Source organism: Aptenodytes forsteri, unplaced genomic scaffold (genome assembly GCF_000699145.1).
Source record: "Aptenodytes forsteri isolate BGI_AS27 unplaced genomic scaffold, ASM69914v1 Scaffold1, whole genome shotgun sequence".
NCBI lineage: Eukaryota > Metazoa > Chordata > Aves > Sphenisciformes > Spheniscidae > Aptenodytes > Aptenodytes forsteri.
Genome location: NW_008795035.1, coordinates 8,632,643 through 8,647,147, shown reverse-complemented (window position 1 = coordinate 8,647,147; position 14,505 = coordinate 8,632,643). Strand labels below are relative to the sequence as shown.

The following is a 14,505-nucleotide window of genomic DNA, read 5'->3' as shown; positions in this document are numbered from 1 at the left end:
ACAATATCATAATTCTGGATTCTCCATAGTTACTAATTTCTGGGCTGAATTTCCATGTATTTCAGTTACACATATTTCTCATAACATTTCATCCTATTACCCTAGGAGCAACAACGAGTGGGACGTTCTCTTTATAGTCCTTGGGATATACTTCTTTCTTACTTCTTTGAAGAGCATAACCAACAAGGAAAAAAAAAAGTCACATGCTGCTAAATTGATAGAAAAAGGAAAAGAAATGCTGTCACTACTGAGAAGATCCGAGTCTGGTATCATGGTATTCTCCACTCAAAAAATGCTTCTGACTTTGGGGAAAAGACTCTTGATTTTAAGAGCTGGAGCTGAATCAAACACTTTGGGTGTGTCTGCAGGTGTGTTTGCACAGTAAGTTTCAAATCGGCAACAAATAACTTCCACCTCTCCCTGTCTTTGGAAATAGGGGTTGTTTGTCGCCTGGCAAACTTTTTTAAATGGTGTCATTGTTGTTGTTGCTGCCATTTTAAAATTGAACAGGGCAAAAAATAATGCAGTGCAAATACAGTTTTACAGTCAGCTTCATTTGGCATCTTTAATTCTAAGTGTTTGACTTGTCTGATAAAAGATATGCAATTATAACTCAGCCTAAGACTAAGCATTCATACAGATATCCTAGCTTTTGACCTTCTTCAGAGGAAAAAAAAAAAGCACAAGAGAAAAGAACAACTGGCTACGAAATGGCATTTCTCCACTGTGTTTTCATTTGGATAAACAGAAAAAGCCCTGCAAAAAAGTCGAAGAAAAATATCTCTTACAGTTTTGGCAACATGCTAAGCCAGTGCGGTTCAGCAAAAGGTGTAAGGTAATTCTAACACCCGTGACTGCATGGAGATTAGATCGGTGGCATGCCTCAACTGTGCCCAGAAGAAAACATCCAAAATAGCTTTTAATACTCTACATTTTCATTGCATGCTGTTCTTGGGCCAGAGCTCAGACTCTGTTCAACATCTCCCTCAATCTCAAGAGACAGCCAGTCATATTAGTTTCATTTTGGATCTATTTCTTTCTCCTCTCTGGTTACTTTTCCCTAGTCTCTGCTGTTCACAAATACTGCTTAAATGCTTTCTCCAGCTGTGGAAAAGGTGAGCAGCCAGGGCTGGGGTCCTAGGATGAACCTAAATGTCAGAAAGATCAGATTTCTTCTATCACCCAAACACCTTTTGCTACATACCTGATCTCACATGGATTTCACTCAGCGAATACTCCTGATAACCTATTTTAGACACAGCTATCTTTCCCATGAATGTTCTCATCTACTTATGGGAAAAGGGAAGGAAAGGAATATTCAAATTAAATGTGAAAATATCTGCAGGTGAGGTCCTTAAAAGAGACAATCAATATTATTCCTTTATTGATGGTGCCTTATATCCTCACTGAATACTAATGCCTGCATTCTCTGAAAGCTTCTCAATAGCATATGACATACCGGGGCTCAACCACCGACCAAGACGGCCCATAACCATATGATTAACATGAGGACAGTAGTGCCTACTCCACCCGCATGCTTCACTTTGCAAGGTCACCATCAGAAAAGCTCTGAAAGTGTCAGGATTTTTGCGCCATGGGAATTGCGGATATTTGGGGCATTTCCCTGTTCTGAATCAACACAGAAGGACAAAATATCAGTATCAATATTTTCACAGGATAATTCATATATTCTATATCGCAGTCCCTTCTCCATACAGGACCATGCAAAGGAAATTGCCAGTTGGAAGAAAAGCTAAAATTCTTTGTGCATTAAGTATTTGGACCTACAGAGGCACTTCAGACAGAGGCAACTTCTGGCAGTGCTTTAGCTGAAGGAAATGTTCAGGTACGTGAGACCACCTTACAGTCAAGGCCCAAAGTGCACCGGGTTCCTTTCAAATGAATGAATACATTTGCTAAACTCTTCCCACAGATGTCCCCAGTAAAACAAATGTGACTAAACACAGTATTGATGTAGCCAGCCAATGCTAAATCTATTAAGCAACAACCTTCTGACCGCTTGGGAATTTTAATGAAATAGTGAAAGCCGAGATTGATATGACACAAAACACGGAGAAGACAGCACCCTTACGCAGCAAAGGGTGTTTTTTCATTGCTCTTGTCTCAAAGAAATATGGTTTAGTGGCTTTTTTTTTTCACATTGATTTTAAGAAAACTTCACTCCGCATCCAGCTTTGATGCAGATTCAATGTCATATATTGATGACCTGACAGAAGAACGCTGGGTTAAACCTCTGTACATCAACATCCGTGACGTGTGGAAAGGGTAATGGCTACTCTCCAAGGGTAATTCATCTAAAGCATTTGGGACCTCTGATATTCCTGCTTGAGCTCATTGCTGATGCACAAATGTCATACCATTTGCCCTGAATAACATAAAGCTGTCTTGTAATAGACACACACCTACCCTTATCAAAGGACATATTTCCCTAGGAAAAGATGAAAGCAAGCCACATATTTGATCCACCTGGACATGAATAAAGAAGTTTTTGTTTCTCCCCAGTCTTGCAATATACCTCGATTCGATTTTGTACGAAATACCCATTCACTCATCCCAAAACTCTTTGCCACAAACATTTCACTTTTAACAACTTTCTGTGGGATCCAAAGTAGGTTCTTGGCAGAGGACTGATATCCAAAGACCAAACAGATATGGAGCTGATGGTCTGAAAGAAAGCAGGCAGCCACATGAGGGCTTCCAGGCAGCCTGAGGAGGAGCTGAAAACCCTGGCAGCACAAGGATCCTAGGTGGTACTCGAGAAAAACATTCCTGTTGATACCATTTCAGTGAGTAGTACATGGTCGGGGGAGAATTTAATTTCAGAAAGAAGGTGTCATTTTTTCTGGAAGAGATGTGGGGTTTTTTTCCCCATTCCAAAATTTCTGGTTCATGATAGGGATAAAAGTCAGAACAGACGATACACTTCACAGCTGCCTCTATCGCATAAATGCTGCATTTTCACTTTTCTCAAACTCTAAAGCTTTCTCCTGGAAAAGGCTGTGCACTTATGGTCAAGTGCTAAGTAACTGCAATTGTCAGGTGTCTGCTCTCTGAATCCAGGCCGTGGTTTAGACAATTAAGCTTGTGAAAGTCACACTACTTGTTTTCACTGCATTGTTGGCTACCGACTTGAAAATATTTCATAGACCTCTTCCTGTTTGCTGAAAAAAGGGTGCAGCTGAAGACTACGCCGAGTTGATAATTCAGCAGATAAAGAACATTCCATTCTGCGATACAACTCTTCACTCAAAGGTCTTTCTACACGAGGATATTTGATACTCTGTGCTTTCAAATTCATTGAAGCACACTATACGCTCCCACGTCTCTAGTAACTTGCAGCCTTCTAGGAGATAGGAGACTCTTGAAGCAAAACAAAAAAGACAGACCCTCACAAAGAGAAACATGGTTGCTTTTACTAAGATCTAAGGAACAAAGGAACATAGAGATGGAAAGGACTTCTTTGATAATTAGTTCAAGTCCACCAAAACCTACAAAACTTCTAAACCTATCAAACTCCTTTCTTGAAGCAATGAAGTTTTTGCCCTTCTTCTCTGTTCCCTGGGATCTTCTTCAGTTTCTAGCAAAAAAGCCTGCTCTGTTCAGTGGTGTAAACGGTCTTCTCTTTTGTCCCCCAGGCTCTGAGAAAGCAATCTCCCTCTCAGCCCAAAGGTTAGGCAAGCCAGACTCTATAGGTCACCTATGGCAAGAGTGATCCATTTTGCTGAATATCTTGATAGCACTAATCTGTGTCTTTTCCAGTTTAAATTCTGCTTCTGTGAATGTGGCTGACCAGAGCTGTATTTGAGATACGTGCTTTAGAGGAGGACAGTAGTTTGACAAAAAGAAGGGCAGGCGAAAAAAAAATAAAGTACAGTAGGTTGATTAACATGGAAGAACTAAAGGTAAAATGCAAGCAAATAACAACTTCTCTCCCTCTGTCCCCCAAATTCAGTGTACTGCTACCAAAATCAATGTCTCTACAGTGCATTATTAATAGAGCTGTATGAGAAACAAAGCAAAATGTGTATTCATCCAATATTGCTTCATCACGTCTATCTGAAGAACATGAAGTTTGCAGCTTTATTCATCATCTGACACCTTAAAACTCTTCTCATGCTGCCCAATTTTTTACATTTCTTATTTGGTGCCTGCAATAAGCCTAGATCACAGACAAGGATGAATGGAAAGCATAAGTAATTTCACTATCTCTGAATTTTTGTGCAGTAGGGTTATTCGTGTGTTAACGTTAATGCCATGATGAAGGTGTACGCATGTTTGCAAAACGCTAGTGTAAGACTCCTGAACACATTTAAACCAAAATTCGTTGTCAAATTAAACAAACATTTCATATCCCTCCAACATATACTTTATTCAAGGCAATTTTTCATTAAGAAAAAGAATCTAGTCATCCATGAACAATTCCTGAAGTAAACTTACTTCACGTGCTGACAGCTCACAAGTCAAACTTGTGCATTTTTAACAGGAAAAAAGGCACTTCTATTTTTGAAAGGGAATTTAATGCAAGGCAAATATTAGGCCTGATTACCTAGGAGAAATTAAGCTTATGTGATTTGTGAGGCTTCCTTGAGTCTTTAACTATTGTTCTCTTTCAGCATATTTATCTAAATGGTTCAAAGGATACATTCAAATTTATAGTCAAAATGACAACATACATCAAAATTCCCATTTCAAGAAAAAGAGCTTAGAAAATTGCAGTTCTCTGTCTGAGCAGACTAAGTTAATAGGTGCAAAATGTTTTTTAATCAGAAGCAGAGACGAATATATTTACACTAGATTTGACTGAAATAGGAGGCAGATAAGTTTGGACGGGACGGAAGATGATCAGTTGGCAAGGGAAAGCATAAACAATTTTTTTTTTTTTTGTCTCAAACCTTGGACAAAACATCCTACGCTGAATAGTTTGGACATTATCACACACATGCACTCCCCTCCTCTGCCTTGTTACATGCTTCCTAAGGGATACTTGACAAATGCCTATAAAATCAACAGAAAATCCAAATCTAACATCTTCTCACTGTGAGCCCACACAGCCTGCTGCCGATCATGCAGACCATTTGGCAAGCACTGGGTCTGCAGGAGAGCAGCTGCTCCAGCCACTCTCTTCCAGTAACATCAGAGATACGAGGACTTGGGGAAAAATTAACAAAGTGATCAAAAATGGAATAAAAGATGTTAAGAGGTTTTTTTCCTCCCTGTAAACATCAAATCATGCTCCATGCCCAACTGACTCTAATATTGTTCTAAAACTGGAGATATTGACAACTCAAGCCACTAAAATAGACAAACAATCTAAAATATCCCCAGCCTCAAAAAGAACTTGCAGTCCGATCCACGGAAGGAAGAGGATTGCAAAGCACACGACAGTGTGTGGGGCACCAAGAGCTCAGTATTTACTCCTCAGCTTCTGTAGCTTAGGCTCTTCTTATCCCCAAATTGCAGGGGTTCCCCTGTTCTGGACTCCAGTATAACTTGGAAAGAGCACACGGTGGATGAAAACAAACACACTTTTGTGAAGAGATTCAGAAGCCACATCGCTTTTAATTCACATACACAAGAAATACAATTATTTAGACAAAATAATAACAAAACTGGAGCACATTAGCCTGTTTCTTTACCACTAGAAAGCATTACTTAGGTTGGGATCATTACCCTCTAAGACAGTTCAAGAGTTTTCTGGGCAGTTCCTTATTTATTTGGAAACATCAAACGTTTGCAGTTCCTCTCTCTGATCTTGATTGGTCCCTTACCTAAACTATGCTGACTCTGTGGGGCTTACATGGCCCGCTTTGATCAGATGGGACCTTTGCTTTCCCCTCTAGAAACCTCCCACTTCTCCAGTCTCTGCTAGGACAGAGCCCCACTAACCCGTTATTGCAATACTGCCTTTCCTGCAGCAGCCCACCCCTAAAACTCAAAGACAAACTCTTGCCTTAACCGTGAGATGTGTGCCAGCGTTTCTGCAGAGGTGAATATGCTTTCAAAGAGATGTTTCAAAACAATACTGCAATTTTGTACTCTATAATTTCAATCAGGATTCACCGTCTGCCTATTTGAGCGTGCTATTACCCACACCATCACACTGTGCATTACCAAAAGCACCTCACTACTGCATGTATCACTTGATTCATGTTCTATATCGCAAGCATGGATGTTTGTACAGGGCTCAACGCAGTACTCGCTGCATAAATACCTGTCACACCCTCTCTTCTGCACAGGGAACCTCCTGCAAAACATCAGTGCCTCAAAACTGAAGGAAACCCCCATGCTTACTGTTAAACAGGTTTACACGACTTGACTGATATGAGCACAAGAGTCCCGTGATGTTTCAAGCCTCATCTACTAATTGTTTTAATAAAAGCCACAGCATAGAAAGTTCTTCCCAAACATTACTGCAAAAGTTACCAGAATCTTCTGTGATACTGCACATACACATGGAGCTGTTTACATCCTCTTGATCTGGTTTACTCACTCTATTACCACCAGCCTTGTTCCAAAATTAAATCAGTCTTACCAAACACAAAGCTGCTTTTCCCCCATTTCTCTATTAATGTCTTTTAATGACCATTTTACGTTCCCCTCTCTTTAGCTTGGCCTTTTTTGGCCATTTCTGAAAAAGCTTCAACTCTCCTTAATCTCCAGAGCAACCGCTTTCCCCTGAGCTCGCTTTGTTTCCAGTTTTGATTTTATACTCCCATGGTAGCATTCACTCTTCACATATTTGTTTACAGAACAAAAGCCACCAGTCTTTAAAAGCACTACAGAGTAGAAAACACCCCTTTTAGGTAATTTTATTCAGCTGTGCCAATAACAACAGCTATCTCTAGTCAATCCTACTGTGATGTGCAATTACTTTCTTGGAGTAAAAAAGCAAGACAAAGACATGCTTAAAATGTTACCTTCAGAAGATGATGTGGGAACATACAGAACAACTCAATTATATTTTCAGACCTACATGGCATATAGTACTGATGAAGTACAAACACTTCTGCAATTTTCTTTCCAATCAACCAAACTTGTACTAAAATGGGTTGGCAATGCTCGTTACACTAAGGAGAACTATAAACAGTGCCAACTAAGGCATATATAGATCACAAAACCTGTTTATCTCTAAATCTGTGTTGCTTTGTGCTACGGGGAGAAGAACTGCAACTCGTTCCCAGCAAAACCATCAATGTTTGAATGATATACGTGGCAAAGGTAACTTACAGACAGCAAAGGGATGGCAACTTTTCCAAGAAAATCAGGGGGTTTATCTCCATCTTCATCAAACACTGTCACTTCCAGAACATCATGAATATCTTTAATAGGACTGGAACGAAAAGCGCAGACACATAAAAAAAATAATATTCGATACACACACAGTCTCCTCCACAAAGATCTGAGAATACTGTTTTACTAATTAAGGTTGTATTACCTTGGAGTATAAAACTAGCATTTAATTAAATTCCCCCCAAAAAATGAATCAAATGATGGGTATTCCCCAAGCTTTCCCCCCTCATGTTTCAGTCCCATAACTAGGTGAAAAAAATAACTACCAGACAGTGACATTTTTTTGCATCGATATTGATGCTAACAGTACAGAACTCAGCTCTCCAACAGAGAAAGCTGGTGACTGGGAGAGGTCGAAGGCTGAATTCAAACCCAGGCTTCAGGACCCTAAAAAAATAATCCAGGAAACAAAACTTATGTAACTTCATTTGACTTGAACAATTACCTCCCTTTTAAGGTACTAACAAAATCAATTACTTAAAAAAATAATCTTACAACCCTAATTAAAGGCCAAATGTACAATATTTTTGTTCCATTCGGTGTAAATGTTCTACGGGTGTGGCAGCAGGTACTCAATCGTAAGTATTTATCAGATCTTTAATAAATCAGAGTCTCATTTGAGAAAAGTTGTATTTGTGTGCCTTCAAAAGCATGGGTAACTGGAGATGACTTCTGAGTTGCATTCATTACCTCCTCTTTTCCTTTTTCCATGTGCTAAAGAAAGAGATACATGGTACAGCGTGTTTATTATTTAACTGAGTGCAGCCGTTCTGTCCAAAAGAAGGTTGTTTCAGAGCAGTTCTGCTCCCAGGACCTCTGCCTGCAACATGGTGGAGTTGCTCCTCATGGAGCAGAGTCTGAACCCAAAAGCCACCTCGTTGTCTCCCCAGCTAGCAGCTGCAGCATGTGATGTGACCCAGGCACTAGTGGCAACCAAACAGCCATGAAATGCACTGTTTTCAAGACATTAAGGCTTTAAAATATATTGAAACTTGCCTCTTCTGCAATCATACTTCCATATTCCTTTCCAAGCCATTATCATTTTCCATGTGATATAGCTGCCACTGGTATAAGACATTAAAACCCCACAGTGACACACACAGATAAGCGTGTTGCGGAAAATCTGAATATGATGGGAAGAGCTCTCTGGTGGTATTGAACGCTCCAGCTGAAATGGATTCATCCACTCAAAACAATCCACTCTGCTCCAAAATAAATCTAAATCATCAATAGCTTTTAAGGTGCTTAATTGAAATTTTTAAAAACAGCCAAAAATCTAGGGAGAGGTGCGAGAGCCTGACTGGCTCTGCAGATTTGGTGCTTGGACTAGCCATGCAACAGCAATAAGAAAGTTAGAGATGGTCCATAGCTGACATTTCTGAGACCCACAGGAAGTATAGACACAAACTTTCTTTTTAAGTAAAATAATTTTGGATTCTTATTAGATTTATTTTGTTGGCTGAACATCCGACAAGGATCATCTGCTGGCACAATCTCAGAATAAACAGTGATGAGTGGAAACTTCTTGAGAACAGACAAAGTAAGAGAAAGGGCTCCAAGAGACATGCATTCAGCTGCAGCCATGAATTAAACAGAAACCCAGCAAGGTACTTCTATCAAAGAGGTCAGATACTTCTTATTGTGTTCACATCCAGCCCAGTATTTATGAATGTTGCTTTTGCAAGAAGTCCATCATTCTCAAACTGTTCTTCCAGTGGACAGGTGCAAATGTCATAAATGCTCCATTGCCAGCCCTCGCGGTCGCCTTCCTTGCCACAGACTACTACAGACTTGGAGACATTCATCTTGCTCAGTTATTCACAAAAATCTTTGTCAGCATAAAGAAAGATTAAAAAAATAGTGCTGCCTAAAAGCAATACCTAAATTACCACTTTTGTTATTAATAAAGTCACAAAAAAAACCCCCAAACTTTGATTTTCATAAAAATCTAAGCCTCTAATTTGGGCTAAGCTATGTTTGACTAGTTTATATTCAGAAGATATATCAGGAACAACATGAGCTCTAATTTTCTGCTTACTTACAAATTCAACGAGGATTCTACCATGGTTCGATGAAACATTTTATTTTAAACTACGGAAAACACAGGCGTGAGTAGCTGGTCTCTACTTTCTGTTATATTATCTCTTGGATCCAGCTATGACTCCATTATGTCTAGTCATGATTCTTCCTATAAATATCACAGTAATTTTTTTTTTTAATGACTTCTATTAATAAACTCCATGCAAGAACAAGGCAAAAGGCATTAAGTTATATTTGATATTTCTCCAACATCCTCTCTGACTATGAAAAAATTACATATCTTCAACTTGACCTTTGTATTTTCCCCAATGTCGATAGCTTTTATAGTTAAGCTACTAACTCTTTGGTGCTTTAGCCTGTTTTCAAAAGCAATCCACTTACAATGTGAAGACTTTGTTCCACTCTGGGTTGAGGTTCTTGTAAACGGTATGTGTTTGAAGACTGTCGTTTCCCAGCTCTAATACACAGAAAGGATCGCTTTTACCTAGGGAAAGATCGGATTTAAAAAAAAAAGAAAAGAAAAAAAAAATGAAGTGGACCAGTTACTGTATTTAGCATGCACACTCTTTCTTTGCAGTAGGGCTGAGGGAGTGATCGGTCAAATAAAAATAAGATCCATTAAGACAACTGCAAATTGCCTCGTTCTGTTCAAATGATTTGCTAAACAAACAATATCTCTGATACATCCTCAGTTCTGGAAATTCTAACACTTACCTTAGAACTCATTCAGGTGGCTTCACTCTAATACCCGAAATCTGAGACTTACAGTGAATCACCTCTAAGTCTTTAAAGTAAGGAAAATCTGCTCATGTTGACAATTATTCGGATGACAGTACACAAGCAGTACCATCATTCTGACCCAGGTAAGCATCAGTGCTGCAGTTACAGCTCTCTATTTTATCCTCTGCTTAGAGTTTGTGGTCTTCAGTTGATTACAGTACCCGCACCACGAGAAGAGAAGCACAGCACTGTGTTTGTATCAGAAGCATTTCTTCAATCAGTTCCACGTGAGCAAGTCCTTGAAGCTATGAAGACCCTACACAGTGCCGCAGTTTAAACAAAACCCAACATCAACTGGAGAATCCATGCGTGAAGCAGGTATCGTACTTAAAGCAAACAAACAAAACAAACCACCAAAAAACAAAAAACCCAACCTCCTCTCAAAAGAAGGATGTCAACATGGAACCTATTATGGTGAAGACATTTGCTAATGAGGTCCTTGAAGCTATGAAGACCCTACACAGTGCCGCAGTTTAAACAAAACCCAACATCAACTGGAGAATCCATGCGTGAAGCAGGTATCGTACTTAAAGCAAACAAACAAAACAAACCACCAAAAAACAAAAAACCCAACCTCCTCTCAAAAGAAGGATGTCAACATGGAACCTATTATGGTGAAGACATTTGCTAATGGTTTGGTTTTTTTTTTTGATAACTCGCATTACATGAATTTGTAGCTTTCACAACTTAATACAGCTCAGCAGTTTCCATCATGAAGACAGTACTCTCTATCAGCACGTCTGGCTCAAGATTTGATTTAATCTCATCTTCAGTGTTCATGTATAACTCAGCCACAGACACTCCAGCCTAACTTTTATGTAGGCAACTAAATATGTCAGCAATGCAGGGATTTAGATAGACAAAAAAGATTTAAGCAAAAGCTGTCTTTTTCTTAATCCTTACTTTTGGTATTATTAATGCAGAGCTCTTAAGGTTCCTACTCTGAGAAGTTTATAAACTTAACAGGAATCTTTTCAGTATGTAAACAGTGGGTATTAACTAGTCAATATTGGTAAAGTTTAAAGACCACGTGTATTACTGGAATCTATTTGTCTTCTCCTTTTCAGCTTACGTGCCCATTCCCTGATAAGTGTGGAAAATGCATGGAGCCTTTCAGAGAAACTGCTTGACATGCGAGCTGGTATATGCCAAAAACAATCCCACTGTATAATTTGGTATTCTGAATGCTATTTTTTGGTCAGTGAGCAAATGCAGTGTTTGAGAAGAACTCTCATGCGTACACAGAAAACATCCAATAAAGCAGAAAAAGTCATTTTCACGTCAACAAAACTATTATCTAGGAATATAAAAGTAGGGAAGGCTCAAACTGGGCTAGCTGTGGCTGAAGAGCTTCTACATATTTGATATAGCTGTGTGGAAACTAGCCTAAAATTTATGTCAAATGGTAAAATACGGATTTTCAAAACACTGTTCAAAACCAAAGCAGATACTACGCTGTTTTCTGATAGCTATTATTACAGTAGGCTAAAAACTTGCAATTAAGATCTATAATGACAACATACAATCAGCTGACAACAGAAATCCCAATCGCACCAAAATCCAATCTTTGCTATGGGAATAAGGTATAAGGTGGCATTACACTTGTCATCAGACGACAGGTCTGCAGAAGTTCACCCACCCAAGACTCATGACTGCTATGGGACAGGAAAGGGAGGGAACGCTACCTGCTCATACTGCTCCTCTGTTAACCCCTGGAAATCTTTGTACCTCTGATTGTCTCTGCGATTACCCCCTTATCAGATTTTTAGCTGGACTTTGAATTTACTTTTATCAATAACAATAAATTTGAGCAGTCTCCCTGGCAATGCAGGAAATATGGCAGTGCTCTAGGAGGGCTCTATTATGGAAGCCCATAATTGCTGCACTAATCATTTATGAATGGCTCAGAACAGATAATTAATCTTTATGTCTCTCATTTCACGATCAGAAATTATGCTATTTTTACCTAAAATGGCTGCATCCTTTTGCAATTTGGTGGGTCTATTACAGCATAATACTAGGATATTTTCAGCACTGCCATTGAAAAACAATTTGTCATTTGCTTCATGAATCAGGCTCAAAGCCTGGGTTATTTTGAATATAATGACAGACTGAGTAACCTTTTACTTAAGCAAAATTTCATTTTGTGCTATGCACAAGGAATGTGTGTCACATACTCTGTATGAAAAGTCTTTGAATTGCAGAATCAAGAACCTGCGTGTCTCTTCCAATGTTCATTATCCACCCACATGCTCCTGTTTAAGTATTGAGGGAAAGGGGGCCAAATCCATCACTGATGCAACTGCAACTGCATTAGCATCAGTGAAGTTTTCCAAAGGGTAAATAACCTTCTGGGCTCAGCTCTTTCCCTGGACACTGTCTACCTTAAAACCTCACATATTTCTAGATAGCCCTAGCCTTGCCGTTTGCCAAAGGTTCTGCTGTGCTGTGGTACACGTCTTATTAAATTTGTTAGTAAGGTGCAGTTACACTCCTAATTCCGCATAGATGTATACATTCTATCAATCTAGAAATGCATTTCTGTACAAACTACTGTTCGTTATTGGCAGGTTTTTTGTTTGTTTTCAAATTAAGTTCTTCAGTTTTTTAAGTACTGCTGTCTGCAGTAACCTTTTTTTTTTTCCACTGCAGGGTTAAGCAGCGAATTGAAACTGAAAGAGTATCATGATTAATGCTGGGCTTTCTCCTTTGGTCCTTATTTTAGGAGTGACGTTCATATATGTTACAATATCTGCATGAATACCAGAGAATGGGGCAAGAGTGTTTTCTCTCTAGTATCCTTCCTGCCTTTATCAACAAGTTATCTTAAAAAAAATGACTATGTCAGCAAATATACAACACACCATGCTGTGTCTGTGAATTACGAGCTGCTGCAAGATACAGAGGGGAATTCAGGTCTCCAGAATTCTGGAGCAGATGATAATAAAAATAATAATATCCAGGCAGTCGCTACAGATAAGTATCAACTCCCTAGACCTTCCCTGGAGAAACAATATAAAGTTGTATTTTTAAAAGGTGTTAGTGTCCATTGCTGTCAGGACCAAGCACAATTTGAGGTACAGCTCAGTGGAAAATCCATCCTTTTCTTGGAGTAAGAGCACCAAAAAGATCATCCCAAATCGAAGCCTCAAACAAGCTGTAAGAGAAACCATCGCACTCACTTCCCCATCGCTAGCAAGCTTTCTTTTTCAGGTGACAGCCTGCAGCACCACCCAAACCCACGCACTCAGCACCGTGTCAGATGCCCCCAAAATCCTTCACTCTCATTCATGAACTCACAAGGCACCCAATAAAAGATGGAGAGGCTGCTTTGCAGGCACCATCACTTTATATCAACTCTTATTTTACATATTCCTGCTGGAAAATACAACAGCACACCATGCTAAGTGTTAAGTTATTGCTCACGCCGCTCAGATCTAAAGGGGAAACCTGATCTCCATCCACTGGACCTTCCCACATACTTTTTGGAGTCAAAACCATTTAGTATCTCAGTTCCCTGAGGCAAGTTTCACCACTGGAGAAATGATGAGATTTACTTTTCCTTGATCTGCACAAAATCTAAGTAGCACTCGCAATATATTATGGCACTCACAATATATTATAGCATCAATATGCTGGAAAACAGAAATAAAATACCTGCAAAATCTGCTGCCAACAGGTCCACTGCCTTTAAAACTTTGACTTGTAAGAAGCCAATGTCCTTTATGTCTTGAAAGGAATTCTTTATACACTGCAAGGAGGAAAACATAAAGATATATATTGTTTGTAATTCAGTAAGAAACAGAAAATATTGAACTACTAAATGATTTACATTTTTATATCCATTGCTATTTCTGTGATGTTTCAGTTCAGCAGCTGATATACCCATAAATACATCTCCACTGTCCCAGTCTCACTGCATCATGACCCTGAGGTTCACAACTTCATAAGCTACCTGCTCCTAAGGAAATTCTCCATTCGCCTAAGTTACATGTTAACTTTATGGTGGAGACTGAAAGGAGCTCTGCATGTTTATGCAAGTATCATCTGCCAATTAAAACAGAAAATGGGACATAGGTAGACCTGGAGAAGCAGCATTGGTCAGGAAGGCAGCACACTCAATCGGGAGTGAGGAATCTGCCCTCAAAAGTAACTTCTTTAACTTTATGGTGGAGACTGAAAGGAGCTCTGCATGTTTATGCAAGTATCATCTGCCAATTAAAACAGAAAATGGGACATAGGTAGACCTGGAGAAGCAGCATTGGTCAGGAAGGCAGCACACTCAATCGGGAGTGAGGAATCTGCCCTCAAAAGTAACTTTGAATCATAGACATAGAATCATAGAATAGTTTGGGTTGGAAGGGACCTCTAAAG

At 39.3% G+C, this 14,505-nt stretch overlaps 1 protein-coding gene across 2 annotated transcripts in view; it reads right to left on the bottom strand.

The window, feature by feature from the left end:
• MCTP2 (multiple C2 and transmembrane domain containing 2) overlaps window positions 1-14,505 on the bottom strand; it is a 107,632-nt gene that overhangs the window by 49,635 nt on the left and 43,492 nt on the right. For both annotated transcript variants that reach the window (XM_009276589.2, XM_009276590.2), the window contains exons 11-13: window positions 13,789-13,882; window positions 9,733-9,835; window positions 7,249-7,351 (exon numbers count right to left, since the gene is read on the bottom strand). In XM_009276589.2, coding sequence (XP_009274864.1) covers window positions 7,249-7,351; window positions 9,733-9,835; window positions 13,789-13,882 — 300 coding nt within the window. The remainder of the gene's footprint in view (window positions 1-7,248; window positions 7,352-9,732; window positions 9,836-13,788; window positions 13,883-14,505) is intronic.